The sequence below is a fragment of the Macaca nemestrina genome, chromosome 12 (assembly GCF_043159975.1).
Source record: "Macaca nemestrina isolate mMacNem1 chromosome 12, mMacNem.hap1, whole genome shotgun sequence".
NCBI classification, from domain to species: Eukaryota; Metazoa; Chordata; class Mammalia; order Primates; family Cercopithecidae; genus Macaca; species Macaca nemestrina.
Window position 1 is genome coordinate 1,095,578 of NC_092136.1, and position 23,227 is coordinate 1,118,804.

General features: G+C 58.5%; 1 protein-coding gene across 1 annotated transcript in view; it reads left to right on the forward strand.

Annotated features, from left to right (window-relative positions):
• The window catches only part of LOC105469836 (mucin 5AC, oligomeric mucus/gel-forming), a 42,694-nt gene that overhangs the window by 12,176 nt on the left and 7,291 nt on the right, over positions 1-23,227 (forward strand). Inside the window, 30 exon segments of the mRNA XM_071075877.1 lie at positions 1,112-1,238; positions 1,515-1,770; positions 1,850-1,902; positions 3,407-3,507; positions 3,775-3,926; positions 4,189-4,327; positions 4,492-4,605; positions 4,715-4,894; positions 6,005-6,244; positions 6,666-6,822; positions 7,275-7,403; positions 7,623-7,785; positions 8,409-8,452; positions 8,541-8,729; positions 9,425-11,095; positions 12,065-13,748; positions 13,989-16,699; positions 16,796-17,011; positions 17,108-17,506; positions 17,509-17,731; positions 17,937-18,260; positions 18,429-18,551; positions 19,152-19,319; positions 19,464-19,727; positions 19,824-20,123; positions 20,196-20,363; positions 20,556-20,731; positions 21,404-22,018; positions 22,281-22,480; positions 22,995-23,169. Of these exon segments, the coding sequence (XP_070931978.1) occupies positions 1,112-1,238; positions 1,515-1,770; positions 1,850-1,902; positions 3,407-3,507; positions 3,775-3,926; positions 4,189-4,327; positions 4,492-4,605; positions 4,715-4,894; positions 6,005-6,244; positions 6,666-6,822; positions 7,275-7,403; positions 7,623-7,785; positions 8,409-8,452; positions 8,541-8,729; positions 9,425-11,095; positions 12,065-13,748; positions 13,989-16,699; positions 16,796-17,011; positions 17,108-17,506; positions 17,509-17,731; positions 17,937-18,260; positions 18,429-18,551; positions 19,152-19,319; positions 19,464-19,727; positions 19,824-20,123; positions 20,196-20,363; positions 20,556-20,731; positions 21,404-22,018; positions 22,281-22,480; positions 22,995-23,169 (11,461 nt within the window).

Sequence of the window (23,227 nt, forward strand, 5' to 3'; positions counted from 1 at the left end):
TCACTCATCCACTCACTCACTCATCCACTCACTCACTCACCTATCCACTCACTCATCCATTCACTCATTCACTCACCCACTCATCCACTCAGTCATTCACTCACTCACTCATCCACTCAGTCATTCACTCACTCACTCATCCACTCAGTCATTCACTCACTCACTCATCCACTCACTCATCCACCCACTCACTCACTCACTCATCCACTCACTCATCCACTCACTCACTCATCCACTCACTCATTCACTCACTCACGCATCCACTCACTCTCCTCCACTCACTCACTCATACACTCATTCACTCATCCACTCACTCACTCACTCATCCACTCATGCATACACTCACTCACTCATCCACTCATTCACTCATCCACTCACTCATCCACTCACTCACTCATCCACTCACTCACTCATCCACTCATTCACTCATCCACTCACTCATCCACTCACTCACTCATTCACTCATTCACTCACTCACTCATCCACTCACTCATTCACTCACTCACTCATCCACTCACTGATCCACTCACTCATCCACTCACTCATTCACTCACTCACTCATCCACTCACTGATCCACTCACTCATCCACTCACTCACACATCCACTCACTCACCCACTCACTCATTCACTCACTTATTCACTCACTCATCCTCTCACTTACTTATTCCTTCATTCATCCCTTCACTCACTCATTCATTAACCACGTTTATGGTGTTTTTCTTGCACCTCCAGCCCTACACTAGGCACAGGGGCTAAACTTCAGGGGTTTGTTGCCCCCCTGGCCCCAGGGGCCAAATGGAAGTTAGGCCAAGGCTGAGCTGATGCGCTGTGTCTGAGGGAAATTGGGCATGGCTGGACCTGTTGGGTCACAGAGATGAAGGACCTGGCCCTCCCAACAACCCCTGCTTTGCACGGTGGTTCTGCTGCATGACATGCCAAGCGGTTCTGCTGAGGGGGTGGGATGCCTGTGAGGACTCAGGGAGGGGTCCTGGAGGCAGGAAGACCCGGGACGGGAGGACCCTGGCTGCTGGAGGTGTGGCCTGCAGGGCATGGGGGGCCACCAGGTGTGGGCTGGGGTCTCTGATGCCCTGATGCCCCCCTTCCCCACAGAACTGCATGTTTGACACCTGCAACTGTGAGCGGAGCGAGGACTGCCTGTGCGCCGTGCTGTCCTCCTATGTGCATGCCTGTGCCGCCAAGGGTGTGCAGCTCAGTGGCTGGAGGAACGGCGTCTGCAGTGAGTGCCCGCCAAGCCCAGCCCTTTTCCCACACTGGGTGGCCGCGGATATTGGGGTGCCCTCGGGTCTTGGGATGCCCCCGGTGTGCACAGGTGCTCTAAGGGCCCCCGTCCTCTGTGCTGGGCTTGAGGGCAAGGAGCGCCCAGGTCAGTGTGGCCTTGGACCCGGCCGAGGAGGGGAGGGGAGGGTAGCTGAGAGGGCTGGGCTCCCTCGCTGCTGGCTGCCCACCGCTGGGCTTTGTGTCCTGAGAATTCCCTCTTCCTGGCATCCTGCAGCGAAGCCCATGACCACTTGCCCCAAGTCGATGACCTACCACTACCATGTCAGCACCTGCCAGCCCACCTGCCGCTCTCTGAGTGAGGGGGACATCACCTGCAGTGTTGGCTTTATCCCCGTGGATGGCTGCATCTGTCCCGAGGGCACCTTCCTGGACGACACGGGCAAGTGTGTGCAGGCCAGCAACTGTCCCTGCTATCACAGGGGCTCCGTGATCCCCAATGGGGAGTCGGTGCACGACAGTGGGGCTGTCTGGTAAGAGCTCCCGCTGTGGACTGGGGGTCCCTGGCACCTGGTGGCCCAGGATGAGGCTCTGACCACCGTCTCCTCACAGCACCTGCACGCATGGGAAGCTGAGCTGCATCGGAGGCCAAGCCCCCACCCCAGGTGAGTGCCAGAAAGGAGGCACTGGGGACCCCAGCCTCATCATCTCCATAAGAAATCCTGAAAAATGGCTTCAGGGTTAGTCCCACCGCAAGTCAACGGGGCTGGTGGTTGTCGATCAGCTGCTCGGCGTCAGGCATGGTTTGTGCCCTCTGGGCAGCAAGGGGGAAGAAAGGAGGGTGTGGGCACACACATGACACACCCACTCACGCCCACTCATGCACATGCTCACACATCCACTCATGCACACGCGCTCACACCCACTCATGCACACACACCCATTCATGCACACACACACTCATGCACATGTTCACACACCCAATCATGCACACCCCCTCACACCCTCATGCACATGCACACCCACTTATGCAACACTCACAAACCCACTCACACACACACTCGCACCCACTCATGTACACACCCACTTATGCACACACACCCATTGATGCACACATACGCACACGCACACACACCCACTCATGCACACGCACCCACTCATGCACACGCACTCACAGCCACTTATACAATGCTCACACACCCACTCATGGACACACTTACCCAATCATGCATATGCACTCACACCCACTCATGCACACTCACACACTCATGCACACACACCCACTCATGCACACGCACCCACTCATGAATATGCACTCACACCCACTCATGCACACTCACACTCACTCATGCACATGCATTCACACCCTCTCATGCATGCACTCACCCACTTGTGCACACACCCACTCATGCACACACATTCATGCACACACACTCATACTCATGCATATGCTGTCACACCCACTCATGCACACTCACACACTTATGCACACCCACCCACTCATGCATCCACACCCACTCATGCACACGCATCCACTCATGCACACACACCCACTCGTGAATACGCAGTCACCCCCACTCATGCACACACACACCCTCTCATGCATGCACTCACACCCACTCATGCACACACCCATTTATGCACACACACTCATACTCATGCACATGCTGTCACACCCACTCATGCATACGCACTCATACCCACTCATGCACACACACCCACTAATGCACACACACCCACTTATGCAATGCTCATACACCCACTCATGGACACGCTCACACACCCACCCATGGACACGCTCACACACCCACTCTTGCATACGCACTCACACCCACTCATGCACACACTCACACCCACTCATGCACACACTCACACCCACTCATACACACGCACTTACACCCACTCACGCACACGCACCCACTCATGGACAAGCACTCACACCCACTTATGCAGTGCTCACACACCCACTCATGGACATGCTCACCCACTCATGTATACACACACCCACTCATGCACACACACCCACTCATGCACACGCACTTACTCCCACTCATGCACACACACCCACTCATGCACACGCACACGGCACAGACACGTCCTCCCTGAACACATAGTTGAGGCACTGCAGCAGCCTGTGGCTGGGCCCCCTGACGGCCCTTCCCTCCCCAGTGTGTGCTGCACCCATGGTGTTCTTCGACTGCCGCAATGCCACGCCCGGGGACACGGGGGCCGGCTGTCAGAAGAGCTGCCACACCCTGGACATGACCTGTGTAAGCCCCTGAGGACTCCCCGATGACAGACCCTCCATCCGCCGCTGCCTGCTAAGGGTGCCTGCTCCCAGGGTGGGCAGTGGTGAGCCTCTGATACATGAGGCCATGCCATGGGCTGCCCCACGTCCCAGAGGACCCTGACCCATGGGCTCCCGGACTCTCTGGTCCTGTGGCCCCTCCACTGTAGCACGGGTGAGCTGTCCCTGGGAGGACCTGGCAGGTCCCGTGCCCTGCCCCATCACTTAGCGGCATCTGCTGGCCCTGCAGTACAGCCCCCAGTGTGTGCCTGGCTGCGTGTGCCCCGATGGGCTGGTGGCAGACGGCGAGGGCAACTGCATCACTGTGGAGGACTGCCCCTGCGTGCACAACGAGGCCAGCTACCGGGCCGGCCAGACCATACGGGTTGGCTGCAATACCTGGTATGCGGGGGGCTCAAAGCCCATGGGGCGTGTCAGGTTCAGGGTACCAGAGGCCCTCCTTAGAGACAGGCGAGCCCCCAGCACAGGGATCCCGGGAAAACGCAGGGCACAGACTCAGGGATGGATGCTCCCAGCAGCCCCAGGCAGGGAGGCCCAGTGGGCGCGTGTCTGTGGTGCTAGGTCCCCCTGGGGGTAGGAAGGCTGCACCCAGCCAGGCAGGCACCCTGTGGGTGCTCTAGCCTGACCCCCAGATGTCCCCCAGCACTTGTGACAGCAGGATGTGGCGGTGTACAGATGACCCCTGCCTGGCCACCTGTGCTGTGTACGGGGATGGCCACTACCTCACCTTCGACGGGCAGAGCTACAGCTTCAACGGAGACTGCGAGTACATGCTGGTGCAGGTGAGCCGGTGCGTTTGGGGTCTTCACGGCGGTCCCCGCGACCCGCAGCTGCTCACTGCCTGTCTGCAGTTGCCCCAGGGTGCACACAGGTTGTCTCGGCCCCATCCTCCTTGCGGAAAGGAGGGCGGGGCCGGCCTGGTCCTTGATGGCCTCTGTTTCCCCAGAGCCACTGTGCCGGGAAAGGCAGCGTGCAGGACTCCTTCCGTGTTGTCACTGAGAACGTCCCCTGTGGCACCACGGGGACCACCTGCTCCAAGGCCATCAAGATCTTCCTGGGGGTGAGTGAGGCTGGGCGGTTGCATGCCCTCCGGGAGGCTCCCCTGGCAGCGCCTGACCAGGTGGGCTGGGGTTCTCGCTGGGGGCCCTGAGCGACCCCTTGCCGTGCAGGGCTCCGAGCTGAAGCTGAGCCACGGGAAGGTGGAGGTGACTGGGACGAACGAGAGCCAGGAGGTGCCATACACCATCCGGCAGATGGGCATCTACCTGGTGGTGGACACCGACATCGGCCTGGTTCTGCTGTGGGACAAGAAGACCAGCATCTTCATCAACCTCAGCCCCGAGTTCAAGGTGAGACTCTACGCCCCTCATCCAGGCCAGGGCCAGCTGGAAACCCAGAGGTGGGAACCCGGAGGTGGAAACCCGGAGGTGGGAACCCGGAGGTGGGAACCTGGAGGTGGGAACCCGGAGGTGGGAACCCGGAGGTGGAAACCCGGAGGTGGGAACCCGGAGGTGGAAACCCGGGGGTGGGAACCCGGAGGTGGGAACCTGGAGGTGGAAACCCGGAGGTGGGAACCCGGAGGTGGGAACCCGGAGGTGGGGTGCATGGAACAGGTGGGCAGAGACGAGAGGCACAGAGACACAGAAACACAGAGATGGAAAGGGGGTGGGAAGTGGGGGGGACGGAGCCTTGGCAAGGGCAGCAGGTCAGGAGATTCCTTGGCTGGGTGTCCGTGTTCTGAGGCCAGAGCAAAGGCCCGCACCCTGGCGAATTTGCCCGCAGCCTGGACACTGGAAGTCCAGCAGGGCATCCACTGGGCCGAGTTCTTTCAGAAGGCTCTGGGGGGCTCCTTTTGGCCCCTTGCATCTGCTGGGGACCCCAGCACTCCTCGACTGTGGCCACACCGCTCGGATCACCGCCCCTGTCTTCATGCGGCCTCCTCCCTGTGACTGGGTCTAAGTTTTGCTTTTATAAGGACACCAGGCATTGGATTCAGGACCCAGTCATTACCTCAACCTGCAAGATCCCATCTCCCAGTGAGGTGCCATGCACAGGCACCGGGATCAGGACTTAGGCAGGTCCTTCGAGGCCACATCAGCTCCTTTTTCTCCAGGAGGGGCTTGTGTCTGGCCCCGGCCCTCAGTGCTCAGCTGCACTGCCCGGGGCCTCCCCAGGTGTAGCTGGAGGTGGGAAAGGGGAAGCAGTGCCTGTGGTCGCTGTCAGCCGCCTGGGTGGGAGGTGGCGGCTGCAGGGCAGGGGTCCCTGGGTGGGAGGAGGTGACTGAGAGGCAGGGGGGCCCTGGGTGGGAGGAGGCGGCCGAGGGGCAGGGGGGCCCTGGGTGGGAGGAGGCGGCCGAGGGGCAGGGGGGCCCTGGGTGGGAGGAGGCGGCCGAGGGGCAGGGGGGCCCTGGCCTTCTGGGTTTGCTGCACCCACCTCCACCTCTCCCGGCGCCTCTGCAGAGCAGGGTCTGCGGCCTGTGCGGGAACTTCGACGACATTGCCGCCAACGACTTTGCCACACGGAGCCAGTCTGTGGTGGGGGACGTGCTGGAGTTCGGGAACAGCTGGAAGCTCTCCCCATCCTGCCCGGATGCCCTGGTGGCCAAGGACCCCTGCACGGCCAACCCCTTCCGCAAGTCCTGGGCCCAGAAGCAGTGCAGCATCCTCCACGGCCCCACCTTCGCCGCCTGCCACGCACACGTATGCTGGCTGGGGGGCGTTTCTCAGGGCCCAAGGGGGTCATGGAGACCCAAGGAGGCCCCAGAAGGGCGAAGGGAATGGGGGCTGGGGGACAGCTGCCAACCAAGGGTGTGGGCTGCTGGGGCTGACGCTGGCGCTGGCGCTGGTGTGGACTCCCCTAGAGGGGCTGGGCATCCAGCTCTGACACCTGTCAGCTGTGGTTTCGGGGCCCTGGGGGGTGTTAACCCCGAGGGCTGCCAAGGAAGCCCCGGGCCCTGTGGATATCCAGATGGGCCCAGCTGGCCACTTGGGGATGGACATTCGCCCTCCCTGAGCTCCACTGGAACTCGGTCCTGGTCAATATGTCATTGTGGGCCCGGTCCCCAAGAGCCTGCGGGGAGGGTCGGGGGGTCCCTGGAACCTGAAGCCCCGTCTCCCTCAGGTGGAGCCAGCCAGGTACTACGAGGCCTGTGTGAACGACGCATGTGCCTGCGACTCAGGGGGTGACTGCGAGTGTTTCTGCACGGCTGTGGCCGCCTACGCCCAGGCCTGCCATGAAGCGGGCCTGTGTGTGTCCTGGCGGACCCCGAGCATCTGCCGTGAGTGCGAGCGGGCGCCCGGGGCAGAACAGGAAGTGCCAGCAGGGTGTGCCCCACCACCCTCACCACTGATGGGTGGGGAGACGGGGAAGGTTTCCAAAGAAACAGTAACACCTGGGCCCAGAGAGGAGGGTGTGGCTGACGGAGGGGTCGCTGGTGTGGTAGAACGTTCTGGGCAGAGGGGTCAGCAGAGTTGCCCAGCTCTAGCCCACATGGAGCCTTGCCAGGAACAGGCACTGCTGGAGCTGTTCCGGCTGGAGACCCCCACTCTGCTGGCAGCCTCCGTGGCACCCTGATAACTGGGGGGTGCCGATCTGGCCCCCTCTCCCCGTCCCCATCTTGCGATGGCTGAGAGGCGCAGGGGAGGGAAGCGGCTTTAGAGCAGCCCCGGGGTGCGGGGTCTCCCCGAGTGAGCACTGGGGCCCCACCGAGCCCTTCCTTCCTCCCTGCAGCTCTGTTCTGTGACTACTACAACCCGGAAGGCCAGTGCGAGTGGCACTACCAGCCCTGCGGGGCGCCCTGCCTGCGGACCTGCCGGAACCCCCGCGGAGACTGCCTGCAGGACGTCCGGGGCCTGGAAGGTGGGCTGGGGCTGGCTGGGAGGGGCTGGCCTGTGCTCCGCCGCCCGTGGCCTTCTCCTGGTCCCTTCTCCTGGTCCCTCGAGGAGCCTCTGTGGCCACAGCATCCAGCACATTCCGGTGCTGTCAGCGAGGCCCACTGCTTGGGGGCTGGGCGGAGCCCTCCAGGGCGAGGCGCCTGACGCTGGGTCTGGTTGTGACTCTGGCCTCTCTGGCCCACAGGCTGCTACCCCAAGTGCCCACCAGAGGCTCCCATCTTTGATGAGGACAAGATGCAGTGTGTGGCCACCTGCCCAACCCCACCTCCGCCACCACCGTGCCACGTCCACGGGAAGTCCTACCGGCCAGGCGCAGTGGTGCCCTCAGACAAGAACTGCCACTCCTGGTGAGTCCTTTGGCGGGAGGAATGGGGAGCCTGCAGCACGCAGGGGAATGTGGCCACGGCCTGGGCTCTGGGTGCAGCTGGGGCAGCAGGGCTAGGGACTTTCCCGTTAATGGAGTTGAAGCTGTGGGTCCCATCCTGGCCCAGGCGACTGTGACATAAGCTTCTCAGGGGCCAGCACCCCCGTGTCCTGAGTCCCAGAGGCAGGGCTGGGTGTAGGGCTCCTTTGGGCAGAAAACCAGCACAGCCTCTGGGGAGCAGGCTCGAGGGGCTCAGGGGGCGGCAGCGGGAAGCTGGGCCAAGATGGAGCCCCAGGGTCCCCACGGGAAGGACGCCCGTTAAAATCACCCCTGGGGAGTAATGGCTCCACTCTAGCACCCACCTCCCCTGGCCCCTGACTGGAGGGGCCCCACAAGGGAGGGACCTTGGGCTGACCCTGGAGGGACAACTGCTGGGGCCCGGGTGGGGCTGGCCTCCCTGTTCCCCAGTCCGGGGGTGCAGTGCGGTGCCCAGGGAACTTCACCCCTGTTGGAGCTGCTCCCTGCCCGCCCTTGGTAGCATGGGATGCCCGTGGAAGGCACGCAGCCGCCCCCATGCACCAGCCTGCCCTTCTTCCTTGTCTCCAGCCTATGCACTGAGCACGGCGTGGAGTGTACCTACGAAGCTGAGGGTGAGCGGCTGGCAGCCCCTGGGGCTGGGATCCGGGGGTCTCTGCCTGCGCCCAGCATCTGACGGGCCCGGCCCCTCTGTTCCCACAGCCTGTGTCTGCACCTACGACGGACAGAGCTTCCACCCAGGGGACGTCATCTACCACACGACGGACGGCACGGGTGGCTGCATCTCTGCCCGCTGTGGGGCCAACGGCACCATTGAGAGGAGGGTCTACCCCTGCAGCCCCACCAGCCCCGTCCCCCCAACCACCTTCTCCTTCTCCACGCCCCCACTCGGTAAGGCAAATGCGGCTGAGGAGCCCCAGGGTGAGCCCCTCCCACTGCCCGGCACAGCTGCCCTTGCTGGACGCTGAGGTCACAGCAGCTCTGGGCATGGGCGGCAGCCCCTGAGGATCAGGAAGGGACGGAGGAGCAGGGTATTGGGCTTGGGGATGACCTGCTGTTTTCCCGCCAGCCATCTGCAGTGGGGAGGGCCCAGCCTCCAAGTCACCCCGGCAGGCCTGGCGTCCAAGTCCTGCCCTCAGCAGCCCCCGGGCCTGGCCTCATGGGAGTGTTGGGGGTCTGGAAGCCCAGCCTGGCCCTGGGGATGCACGGCTATCACTTGCCTCACACTGCTCAGGGTTCAGGTACCCCCGTGTCCTCGCTCTCTCCTGGGGGATGTCTCAGGGCCCCAAGGCATCAACTGAGCTTCTCTGAGAGTAGAAAGCTCTGGAACTCTGGTGTTCTGGGGCACAGATGTGTGGACGCTGCTCAGGGCATGGCCTGGGAGCCACTTCCCTAAAACTCAGTCAGTTGGCCTGGCTCTTCAGCAGCTGTGCCACTCATGTGGGTTCTGAGCAGGGACCGTGGGTGGGGACAGGCAGACAGGCCTGCTGGTGCAGCCTCGGATCGCTGACAGGGCCGCAGGGAGGGGTGGGGGCAGCCCCCAGTGCCAGCCCCTCGTGCTCAGCTGCCTTATCTTCTGCCCACAGTCGTGAGCTCCACGCACGCCTCCAGCCCTGTCCCGAGCAGCGCACACACAGGCCCTCCAAGCAGCGCCTGGCCCACCACAGCAGGCACTTCTCCCAGGACGAGGCCGCCCACAGCCTCTGCCTCGCTGCCGCCGGTCTGTGGGGAAGAGTGCCTGTGGTCACCTTGGATGGACGTTAGCCGCCCTGGACAGGGCATGGACAGCGGTGACTTTGACACGCTGAAGAACCTCCGCGCCCATGGGTACCTGGTGTGCGAATCACCCAGGTCGGTGGAGTGCCGAGCCGAGGACGCCCCCCGAGTGCCACTCCGAGCCCTGGGGCAGCGTGTGCAGTGCAGCCCGGACATGGGGCTGACCTGTCGTAACAGGGAGCAGGCATCGGGGCTCTGCTACAACTACCAGATCAGGGTCCTGTGTTGCACGCCCCTAGCCTGCTCCACCTCTAGCAGTTCAACCCAGACCACTCCTCCAACAACCTCCAAGACCACTGAAACCCGGGCCTCAGCCTCCTCAGTCCCCAGCAGCACACCTGGCCCCATGTCTCTCTCTACATCCAGGACAACACCTGCCCCAGGTACCACTACATCTGTCAAAAGAACTTTCTCAACTCCCAGCCCTCCGCCAGTGCCAGCAACATCAACATCGTCCTTGTCGACCACGGCCCCGGGGACCTCTGTGGTCTCCAGCAAGCCCAGCCACACCGAGTCCATCACACCCTCCTGTGTACACGAGCTTTGCACCTGGACCGAGTGGATCGATGGCAGCTACCCTGATCCCGGAATAAATGGCGGAGATTTTGACACTTTTCAAAATTTGAGAGACGAAGGGTACAAATTCTGTGAAAATCCTCGAAGCGTGGAGTGCCGGGCAGTGGGCTTCCCCAACACGCCGCTGGCAGACCTGGGGCAGGACGTCATCTGTAGTCGCACGGAGGGGCTGATTTGCCTGAACAAGAATCAGCTCCCACCCATCTGCTACAACTACGAGATCCGCATCCAGTGTTGCAAGACGGTGAACAAGTGCAGAGATGGCACCGGAACGCTGAAGACCATCACAACGACACGGCCGACTCCACACCCAGCTGGAGCTCAGACCCAGACCACCTTCACCACACACGTGCCCTCGGCCTCCACGGAGCAACCCACAGCCACCTCCAGGGGCGGGTCCACAGCAACCAGCGTCACACAGGACACCCACAACAGATCGGTCACCAGAGATTGTCATCCCCAGTGCACCTGGACCAAGTGGTTCGACGTGGACTTCCCGTCCCCTGGACCCCACGGTGGAGATGAGGAAACCTACAACAACATCATCAGAAGTGGGGAAAAAATCTGCCGCCAACCTGAGGAGATCACCAGGCTCCAGTGCCGAGCCACGAGCCACCCGGAGGTGAGCATCGAACACCTGGGCCAGGTGGTGCAGTGCAGCCGCGAAGAGGGCCTGGTGTGCCGGAACCAGGACCAGCAGGGACCCTTCAAGATGTGCCTCAACTACGAGGTGCGCGTGCTCTGCTGTGAGACCCCCAAAGGCTGCCCTGTGATGTCCACACCTGTCACAGCTCCTAGCACCCCAAGTGGGAGAGCCACCAGTCCAACTCAGAGCACCTCCTCTTGGCAGAAACCCAGGACAACCACTTTGGTGACAATTAGCACAACCTCCACTCCACAGACCAGTACAATCTCTACCCCTACAACCAGCATGACCTCTGCTTCTACACCCAGAACAACCTCTGCTCTGACAACCAGCACAACCTCAGCTCCTACAACTAGCACATCCTCGGCTCCTACAACCAGCACAACCTCTGCCCCTACAACCAACACAACCTCTGCTCCTACACCCAGAACAACCTCTGCTCTGACAAAAAGCACAACCTGCACTCGAAAGACCAGCACAACCTCTGCCCCTACAACCAGCAAGACCTCTGCCTCTACAACCAGCACGACCTCTGCTCCTATACCCAGAGCAATCTCTGCTCCTACAAAAAGTACAACCTACACTCGGAAGACCAGCACAACCTCTACCCCTAAAACCAGCACGACCTCTGCTCCTACAACCAGCATGACCTCTGCTCATACACCCAGAACATCTGCTCCTACAAAAAGCACCAAGTGCATTCGAAAGACCAGAACAACCTCTGCCCCTATAACCAGCACGACTTCTGCTCCTACAACCAGCACGACCTCTGCTCCTCCACCCACAACAACCTCTGCTCCTACAAAAAGCACAACTTTCACTCGACAGACTACAACAACCTCTGCTCCTACAACTAGCACAACCTCTGCCCCTACAACCAGCACAATCTCAACTCCTATAACCAGCACAACTTCTGCCTCTACAACCAGCACAACCATTGGTCCTGGAAATACTCCCACCCCTGTTCTTACCACCAGCACAATCTCTGCTCCTACAACCAGCACCAGCTCTGTTCCTACAGGCAGCACAACCTCCGGTCCTGCAACTATTCCCAGCCCTGTTCCCACCACCAGCACAACTACTGCTCCTACAACCAGAACAACCTCTGCCCTTACAAGCAGCACAACTTCTGGTCCTGAAACTGCTCCCAGCCCTGTTCCTACTACCAGCACAACCTCTGCTTCTACAACCAGCACAACCTCTGGTCCTGGAACTACTCCCAGCCCAGTTCCAACCACCAGCACAACCTATGCTCCTACAACCAGCACCAGCTCTGCTCCTACAACCAGCACCAGTTCTGCTCCTACAACCAGCACAACCTCTAGTCCTGGAACTACTCTCAGCCCTGTTCCCACAATCAGCACAACCTCTGCTCCTACAACCAGAACAACCTCTGCCCCTACAAGCAGCACAACCTCTGCCGCTACAACCAGCATAGCCTCTGGTCCTGAGACTACTGCCAGCCCTGTTCCTACCACCAGCACAACCTCTGCTCCTACAACCAGCACAACCTCTAGTCCTGGAACTACTCTCAGCCCTGTTCTCACCACCAGCATAACCTCTGGTCCTACAACCAGAAAAACCTCTGCTTCTACAACCAGCACAACCTCTGGTGCTGGAACTCCTTCCAGCCCTGTTCCTACCACCAGCACAACCTCTGCTCCTACAACCAGCACCAGCTCTGCTCCTAGAAGCAGCACAACCTCTGGTCCTGCAACTATTCCCAGCCCTGTTCCCACCATCAGCACAACTACTGCTCCTACAACCAGAACAACCTCTGCCCTTACAAGCAGCACAACCTCTGCCGCTATAACCAGCACAACCTCTGGTCCTGAAACTGCTCCCAGCCCTATTCCTACAACCAGCACAACCTCTGCTTCTACAACCAGCACAACCTCTGGTCCTGAAACTACTCACAGCCCTATTCCTACCACCAGCACAACCTCTACTTCTACAACCAGCACAACCTCTAGTCCTGGAACTACTCCCAGCCCTGTTCCCACCACCAGCACCACCAGCTCTTTTCCTACAATCAGCACCACCAGCTCTGCTCCTACAACCAGCACCAGTTCTGCTCCTACAACCAGCACAACCTCTAGTCCTGGAACTACTCCAAGCCCTGTTCCCACCAACAGCACAAACTCTGCTCCTACAACCAGAACAACCTCTGCTTCTACAATTAGCACAACCTCTGCTGCTACAACCAGCACAACCTCTGGTCCTGAGACTACTCCCAGCCCTGTTCCTACCACCAGCACAACCTCTGCTCCTACAACCAGCAAAACCTCTGCTTCTACAACCAGCACAACCTCTAGTCCTGGAACTACTCCCAGCCCAGTTCCTACCACCAGCACAACCTCTGCTCCTACAACCAGCACCACCAGCTCTGCTCCTACAACCAGCACCAGTTCTGCTCCTACAACCAGCACAACCTCTAGTCCTGGAAGTTCTCCCAGCCCTGTTCCCATCACCAGCACAACTTCTGCTCCTACAACCAGCACAACCTCTGCCCATACAAGCAGCACCACCTCTGCCACTATAACCAGCACAACCTCTGGTCCTGAGACTACTCCCAGCCCTGTTCCTACCACCAGCACAACCTCTGCTTCTACTACCAGCACAACCTCTGGTCCTGAGACTACTCCCAGCCCTCTTCCTACCACCAGCACAACCTCTGCTCCTCCAACCAGCACCAGTTCTGCTCCTACAACCAGCACAACCCCTAGTCCTGGAACTACTCCCAGCCCTGTTCCCACCATCAGCACAACCTCTGCTCTTACAACCAGAACAACCTCTGCCCCTACAAGCAGCACAACCTCTGCCACTACAATCAGCACAACCTCTGGTCCTGAGACTACTCCCAGCCCTGTTCCTACCACCAGCACAACCTCTGCTCCTACAACCAGCACAACCTCTAGTCCTGGAAGTACTCCCAGCCCTGTTCCCACCATCAGCACAACCTCTGCTCCTACAACCAGAAAAACCTCTGCTTCTACAACCAGCACAACCTCTGGTGCTGGAACTCCTCCCAGCCCTGTTCCTACCACCAGCACAACCTCTGCTCCTACAACCAGCACCAGCTCTGCTCCTACAACCAGCACAACCTCTATTCCTGGAACTCCTCCCAGCCCTGTTCCTACCACTAGCACAATCTCTGCTCCTACAACCAGCACCAGCTCTGCTCCTACAACCAGCACAACCTCCAGTCCTGGAACTACTCCCAGCCCTGTTCCCACCACCAGCACAACTTCTGTTCCTACAACCAGCACAACATCTGCCCCTACAAGCAGCACAACCTCTGCCACTATAACCAGCACAACCTCTGGTCCTGAAAATACTCCCAGCCCTATTCCTACAACAAGCACAACCTCCGCTTCTACAACCAGTACAACCTCTGGTCCTGAAACTACTCACAGCCCTATTCCTACCACCAGCACAACCTCTGCTACTACAACCAGCACAACCTCTAGTCCTGGAAGTACTCCCAGCCCTGTTCCCACCATCAGCACAACCTCTGCTCCTACAACCAGAAAAACCTCTGCTTCTACAACCAGCACAACCTCTGGTGCTGGAACTCCTCCCAGCCCTGTTCCTACCACCAGCACAACCTCTGCTCCTACAACCAGCACCAGCTCTGCTCCTACAACCAGCACAACCTCTATTCCTGGAACTCCTCCCAGCCCTGTTCCTACCACTAGCACAACCTCTGCTCCTACAACCAGCACCACCTCTGCTCCTACAACCAGCACAACCTCTATTCCTGGAACTCCTCCCAGCCCTGTTCCTACCACTAGCACAATCTCTGCTCCTACAACCAGCACCAGCTCTGCTCCTACAACCAGCACAACCTCCAGTCCTGGAACTACTCCCAGCCCTGTTCCCACCACCAGCACAACTTCTGTTCCTACAACCAGCACAACCTCTGCCCCTACAAGCAGCACAACCTCTGCCACTATAACCAGCACAACCTCTGGTCCTGAAAATACTCCCAGCCCTATTCCTACAACAAGCACAACCTCCGCTTCTACAACCAGTACAACCTCTGGTCCTGAAACTACTCACAGCCCTATTCCTACCACCAGCACAACCTCTGCTACTACAACCAGCACAACCTCTAGTCCTGGAAGTACTCCCAGCCCTGTTCCCACCACCACCACCACCAGCTCTGTTCCTACAATCAGCACCACCAGCTCTGCTCCTACAACCAGCACCAGTTCTGCTCCTACAACCAGCACAACCTCTAGTCCCGGAACTACTCCCAGCCCTGTTCCCACCACCAGCATAACCTCTGTGCCTACAACCAGAACAACCTCTACCCCTACAAGCAGCACAACCTCTGCCGCTATAACCAGCACAACCTCTGGTCCTGAAACTACTCCCAGCCCTGTTCCTACCACCAGCACAACCTCTGCTTCTACAACCAGTACAACCTCTGCCCCTACAAGCAGCATAATCTCTGCTCCTACAACCAGGACAACCTCTAGTCCTGGAACTACTCCCAGCCCAGTTCCTACCACCAGCAAAACCTCTGCTCCTACAACCAGCACCAGCTCTGCTCCTACAACCAGCACCAGTTCTGCTCCTACAACCAGCACAACCTCTAGTCCTGGAACTACTGCCAGCCCTGTTCCCACCATCAGCACAACCTCTGCTCCTACAACCAGAACAACCTCTGCCCCTACAAGCAGCACAACCTCTGCCACTACAACCAGCACAACCTCTCGTCCTGAGACTACTCCCAGCCCTGTTCCTACCACCAGCACAACCTCTGCTCCTACAACCAGCACAACCTCTAGTCCTGGAACTACTCCCAGGCCTGTTCCCACCACCAGCACAACCTCTGCTCCTACAACTAGCAAAACCTCTGCTTCTACAACCAGCACAACCTCTGGTCCTGGAACTCCTCCCAGCCCTGTTCTTACCACCAGCACAACCTTTGCTCCTACAACCAGCACCACCAGCTCTGCTCCTACAACCACCACCAGTTCTGCTCCTACAACCAGCACAACCTCTAGTCCTGGAACTACTCCCAGCCCTGTTCCCACCACCAGCATAACCTCTGTCCCTACAACCAGAACAACCTCTACCCCTACAAGCAGCACAACCTCTGCCGCTATAACCAGCACAACCTCTGGTCCTGAAACTACTCCCAGCCCTGTTCCTACCACCAGCACAACCTCTGCTTCTACAACCAGCACAACCTCTGGTCCTGGAACTACTCCCAGCCCTGTTCCTACCACCAGCACCATCAGCTCTGCTCCTACAACCAGCACCACCAGCTCTGCTCCTACAACCAGCACCAGTTCTGCTCCTACAACCAGCACAACCTCTAGTCCTGGCACTATTCCCAGCCCTGTTCCCACCACCACCGCAACCTCTGCTCCTACAACCAGAACAACCTCTGCTTCTACAACTAGCACAACCTCTGGTGCTGGAACTACTCCCAGCCCTGTTCCTACCACCAGTGCAACCTCTGCCCCTACAAGCAGCACAACCCCTGGTCCTGGAACTACTCCCAGCCCTGTTCCCACCACCAGCACAACTTCTGCTCCTACAACCAGAACAACTTCTGCCCCTACAAGCAGCACAACCTCTGTCGCTATAACCAGCACAACCTCGGGTCCTGAAACTACTCCCAGCCCTGTTCCTACCTCCAGCACAACCTCTGCTCCTACAACCAGCACCACCAGCTCTGCTCCTACAACCAGCACTAGTTCTGCTCCTACAACCAGCACAACCTCTAGTCCTGGAACTACTCCCAGCCTTGTTCCCACCACCAGCACAACTTCTGCTCCTACAACCAGAACAACCTCTGCCCCTACAAGTAGCACAACATCTGCTGCTACAACCAGCACAACCTCTGGTCCTGAAACTACTCCCAGCCCTGTTCTTACCACCAGCACAACCTCTGCTTCTACAACTAGCACAACCTCGGGTCCCGGAAATACTTCCAGCCCAGTTCCTACCACCAGAACAACCTCTGCTCCTAGAACCAGCACCAGCTCTCCTCCTACAACTAGCACCAGTTCTGCTCCTACAACCAGCAGAACCTCTATTCCTAGAAGTACTCCCAGCCCTGTTCCCACCACCAGCACAACCTCTGCTCCTACAAGCAGAGCAACCTCTGCCCCTACAAGCAGCACAACATCTACTGCTACAACCAGCACAACCTCTGGTCCTGAAACGACTCCCAGCCCTGTTCCTACCTTCAGCAAAACCTCTGCTTCTACAACCAGCACAACCTCTGGTCCTGGAACTACTCCCAGCCCAGTTCCTACCACCAGCACAACCTCTGCTCCTACAACCAGCACCAGCTCTGCTCCTACGACCAGCACAACCTCCAGTTCTGGAACTATTCCCAGCCCTGTTCCCACCACCAGCACAATCTCTGCTCCTACAACCAGCACCAGCTCTGCTCCTATGACCAGCACAACCTCCAGTCCTGGAACTATTCCCAGCCCTGTTCCCACCACCAGCACCACCTCTGTTCCTACTACCAGCACAACCCCTGCTTCTACAACCAGCACAACCTCTGGTCCTGGAACTACCCCAAGCCCTGTTCCTACCACCAACAAAACCTCTGCTCCTCCAACCAGCACAACCTCTGCTACTACAACCAGCACAATCTCTGCCCCTAGAGTCAGAACAATCTCACCTCGTACAACCAGTACAACTTCTGGTCCTGGAACTACCCAAAGCCCTGTTCCCACCACCAGCACAATCTCTGCCCCTACAACCAGAACAACCTCTGCCCCTACAAGCAGCACAACCTCAGCTGCTGCAACCAGCACAACCTCTGCTCCTGAAACTACTCCCAGCCCTGTTCCCACCACCAGCACAACCTCTGCTCCTACAACCAGCAAAACCTCTGCTTCTACAACCAGCAGAACCTTTGGTCCTGGAACTACTCCCAGCCCTGTGCCTACCACCAGCACAACCTCTGCTTCTACTACCAGCACATCCTCTGGTCCTGAAACTACTCCCAGCCCTCTTCCTACCACCAGCACAACTTCTGCTTCTACCAGCAGCACAACCTCTGGTCCTGGAACGACTCCCAGCCCTGTTCCCACCACCAGCACAAACTCTGCTCCTACAACCAGCACAACCTCTGCCACTAAAACCAGCACAACCTCTGGTCCTGGAACGACTCCCAGCCCTGTTCCCACCACCAGCACGACCTCTGCTCCTACAACCAGCACAACCTCTGCTATTACAAGTAGCCCAACCTCTTCCCCTACAAGCAGCACAACCTCCACTCCACAGACCAGCATAATCTCTGTTCCTACAACCAGCACAACTTCTGGTCCTGGAAGTACCCAAAGCTCTGTTTTCACCATTAGCACAACCTCTGCCCCTACAACCAGCACAACCTCTGCCCCTACAAGCAGCAAAACCTCTGCTGCTACAACCAGCACAACCTCTGGTCCTGAAACTACTCCCAGCCCTGTTCCTACTACCAGTACAACCTCTGCTTCTACAACCAGCACAACCTCTGGTCCTGGAACTACTCCCAGCCCAGTTCCTACCACCAGCACAACCTCTGCTCCTCCAACCAGCACAACCTCCAGTCCTGGAACTATTCCCAACCCTGTTCCCACCACCAGCACAACCTCTGCTCCTACCACCAGCACAACCTCTGCTCCTCCAACCAGCACAACCTCTGCTCCTCCAACCAGCACAATCTCTGCTACTACAACCAGCACAATCTCTGCCCCTAGAGTCAGAACAATCTCACCTCGTACAACCAGTACAACTTCTGGTCCTGGAACTACCCAAAGCCCTGTTCCCACTACCAGCACAATCTCTGCCCCTACAACCAGAACAACCTCTGCCCCTACAAGCAGCACAACCTCAGCCACTGCAACCAGCACAATCTCTGGTCCTGAAACTACTCCCAACCCTGTTCCTACCACCAGCACAACCTCTGCTCCTACAACCAGCAAAACCTCTGCTTCTACAACCAGCAGAACCTTTGGTCCTGGAACTACTCCCAGCCCTGTGCCTACCAGCAGCACAACCTCTGCTTCTACTACCAGCACATCCTTTGGTCCTGAAACTACTCCCAGCCCTCTTCCTACCACCAGCACAACTTCTGCTTCTACCAGCAGCACAACCTCTGGTCCTGGAACGACTCCCAGCCCTGTTCCCACCACCAGCACGACCTCTGTTCCTACAACCAGCACAACCTCTGCTATTACAACTAGCCCAACCTCTGCCCCTACAAGCAGCACAACCTCCACTCCACAGACCAGCATAACCTCTGTTCCTACAACCAGCACAACTTCTGGTCCTGGAAGTACCCAAAGCTCTGGTTTTACCATTAGCACAACTTCTGCCCCTACAACCAGCACAACCTCTGCCCCTACAAGCAGCAAAACCTCTGCTGCTACAACCAGCACAACCTCTGGTCCTGAAACTACTCCCAGCCCTGTTCCCACTACCAGTACAACCTCTGCTTCTACAACCAGCACAACCTCTGGTCCTGGAACTACTCCCAGCCCAGTTCTTACCACCAGCACAACCTCTGCTCCTCCAACCAGCACAACCTCTGCTCCTCCAACCAGCACAACCTCTGCTACTGCAACCAGCACAATCTCTGCCCCTAGAGTCAGAACAATCTCACCTCGTACAACCAGTACAACTTCTGGTCCTGGAACTACCCAAAGCCCTGTTCCCACCACCAGCACAATCTCTACCCCTACAACCAGAACAACCTCTGCCCCTACAAGCAGCACAACCTCAGCTGCTGCAACCAGCACAACCTCTGCTCCTGAAACTACTCCCAGCCCTGTTCCTACTACCAGTACAACCTCTGCTTCTACAACCAGCACAACCTCTGGTCCTGGAACTACTCCCAGCCCAGTTCTTACCACGAGCACAACCTCTGCTCCTCCAACCAGCACAACCTCTGCTCCTCCAACCAGCACAACCTCTGCTACTGCAACCAGCACAATCTCTGCCCCTAGAGTCAGAACAATCTCACCTCGTACAACCAGTACAACTTCTGGTCCTGGAACTACCCAAAGCCCTGTTCCCACCACCAGCACAATCTCTGCCCCTACAACCAGAACAACCTCTGCCCCTACAAGCAGCACAACCTCAGCTGCTGCAACCAGCACAACCTCTGCTCCTGAAACTACTCCCAGCCCTGTTCCTACCACCAGCACAACCTCTGCTCCTACAACCAGCAAAACCTCTGCTTCTATAACCAGCAGAACCTTTGGTCCTGGAACTACTCCCAGCCCTGTGCCTACCACCAGCACAACCTCTGCTTCTACTACCAGCACATCCTCTGGTCCTGAAACTACTCCCAGCCCTCTTCCTACCACCAGCACAACTTCTGCTTCTACCAGCAGCACAACCTCTGGTCCTGGAACGACTCCCAGCCCTGTTCCCACCACCAGCACAAACTCTGCTCCTACAACCAGCACAACCTCTGCCACTACAACCAGCACAACCTCTGGTCCTGGAACGACTCCCAGCCCTGTTCCCACCACCAGCACGACCTCTGCTCCTACAACCAGCACAACCTCTGCTATTACAACTAGCCCAACCTCTGCCCTTACAAGCAGCACAACCTCCACTCCACATACCAGCATAACCTCTGTTCCTACAACCAGCACAACTTCTGGTCCTGGAAGTACCCAAAGCTCTGTTTTCACCATTAGCCCAACCTCTGCCCCTACAACCAGCACAACCTCTGCCCCTACAAGCAGCAAAACCTCTGCTGCTACAACCAGCACAACCTCTGGTCCTGAAACTACTCCCAGCCCTGTTCCTACTACCAGTACAACCTCTGCTTCTACAACCAGCACAACCTCTGGTCCTGGAACTACTCCCAGCCCTGTTCCTACCACCAGCACTATCTCTGCTCCTACAACCAGCACAACCTCAGCTCCTACAATGAGCACATCCTCAGCTCCTACAACCAGCACAACTTCTTCCCCTACAACCAGCACAACCTCCACTCCACAGACCAGCACATCCTCTGCCACTGCAAGCAGCACAACCTCTGCCCCTACAATCAGCACAACCTCTGCTACTACAACCAGCAGAACCTTTACCCCTACAACCAGCACAACCTCTGTTCCTACAACCACCACTACCTCGGCTCCTACAACCACCACATCCTCAGCTCCTATAACCAGCACTACTTCTGCCCCTACAAGCAGCACAACCTCGGCTCCTACAACCAGCACAACCTCCGCTCCTACAACCAGCACAACCTCTGCCCCTACAAGCAGCACTACTTCTGCCCCTACAAGCAGCACAACCTCGGCTCCTACAACCAGCACAACCTCCGCTCCTACAACCAGCACAACCTCTGCCCCTACAAGCAGCACTACTTCTGCCCCTACAAGCAGCACAACCTCGGCTCCTACAATCAGCACAACCTCCGCTCCTACAACCAGCACAACCTCTGCTCCTACAACCAGCACAACCTCTGCCCCTACAAGCAGCACAACCTCCACTGCACAGAGCAGCACAACCTCCGCTCCTATAATCAGCACAACCTCTGCTCTTACAACCAGCACAACCTCTGCTCCTACAACCAGCACACCCTCCAGTCCTGGAACTATTCCCAGCCCTGTTCCCACCACCAGCACAACCTCTGTTTCAAAGACCAGCACAAGCCATGTTTCTGTATCCAAGACAACCCACCGTCAACCAGTTACCAGTGACTGTCATCCCCAGTGCACCTGGACCAAGTGGTTCGACGTGGACTTCCCGTCCCCTGGACCCCACGGCGGAGATGAGGAAACCTACAACAACATCATCAGGAGTGGGGAAAAAATCTGCCGCCAACCTGAGGAGATCACCAGGCTCCAGTGCCGAGCCGCGAGCCACCCGGAGGTGAGCATCGAACACCTGGGCCAGGTGGTGCAGTGCAGCCGCGAAGAGGGCCTGGTGTGCCGGAACCAGGACCAGCAGGGACCCTTCAAGATGTGCCTCAACTACGAGGTGCGCGTGCTCTGCTGCGAGATCCCCAAAGGCTGCCCAGTGACTGCTGTGACCCCATATGGGACTTCTACCAATACCCTGTATCCTTCCCTGTCTACCTCCGTGGCATCCACCTCTGTGGCATCCAGCTCCGTGGCATCCAGCTCTGTGGCCTCCAGCTCTGTGGCTTACTCCACCCCAACCTGCTTCTGCAACGTAACTGGCCAGCTCTACCCCATGGGTTCGTGAGTGTTTCTGGTGCAATTGTTTCTGAGCTCACCCTGGTCAGTTTTTCATCCAGGAATGCCAAGCTGTGATGGAGATGAGAGGAGTCTCTGCTCTTTGTGGCACAGGCTCATTGTCACAGAGTGGCTGCTGGCATTCTCTGAAGTTTGTTCCCATTATACAGGTGGTAGATAGTGCCCCTCTGGCCCACAGAGGGGTTTGTGCCTCTTCTTTGAGCAGGGCTCCACTAAAGGCTATCGTGTCCCTTCCTCCTGTAGGATCCACCATATACCGCCACAGAGACCTTGCCGGCCACTGCTATTATGCCCTGTGCAGCCAGGACTGCCAAGTGGTCAGAGGAGTTGGCAGTGACTGTCCATCCACCACGCTGCCTCCTGCCCCAGCCACGTCCCCTTGGACATCCACCTCTGAGCCCGTCACTGAGCTGGGATGCCCAAATGCAGTTCCCCCCAGAAAGGTAACCCCCTGCTTCTCACCCTTCTGAAGGCTCAGGGGCCACTGCAGGGAACTTGAATGTCTTTGCAATTAGGCTTCAGCTGCAAGGTCTTGAGAAGGTCACTGGCCCTAGTGGAGGCAGCCTGGCCATCAGGAGAGGGCTGTGCTATAGCCCAGGGTCTCTGATCCCCCTGGACTTCCCAGACACGTGATTTCTAGGCACTGGGTGTGTGGGGCCCAAGGCTGAGGCTGTGCTGAGGCCAGCCAGGGCCAGAGCAGCGGGATGAGGCTGTGGCCGCGGCTGCACAGCCAGGAAGTGTGGCAGAGCCAGGGAGGAGCAACTCTCACACCAGAGACCCCTGCCCCGGGCCAGCTCGGTGTCTGGGGTGGGTGCTGAGGAAGGGGCGGGAAGGAGACTGGGGCACAGCCACCCTCCCCTGTCCCCACATGGGACTCTCGGGACTGTGACCTCAAGAACCAAGGGGTGCCCTGGAGAGCGGGAGAGGCCGGACCTGCAGCTCTCTGTGCTTCTGCAGAAAGGTGAGACCTGGGCCACGCCCAACTGCTCCGAGGCCACCTGTGAGGGCAACAACATCATCTCCCTGCGCCCGCGAACGTGCCCGAGGGTGGAGAAACCCACCTGTGCCAATGGCTACCCGGCCCTGAAGGTGGCCGACCAGGACGGCTGCTGCTATCACTACCAGTGCCAGTGTGAGTGGAGCACCGGGCGGGAGCCGGGGCAGCCGGGGCAGCCACTCCCCACCCAGGT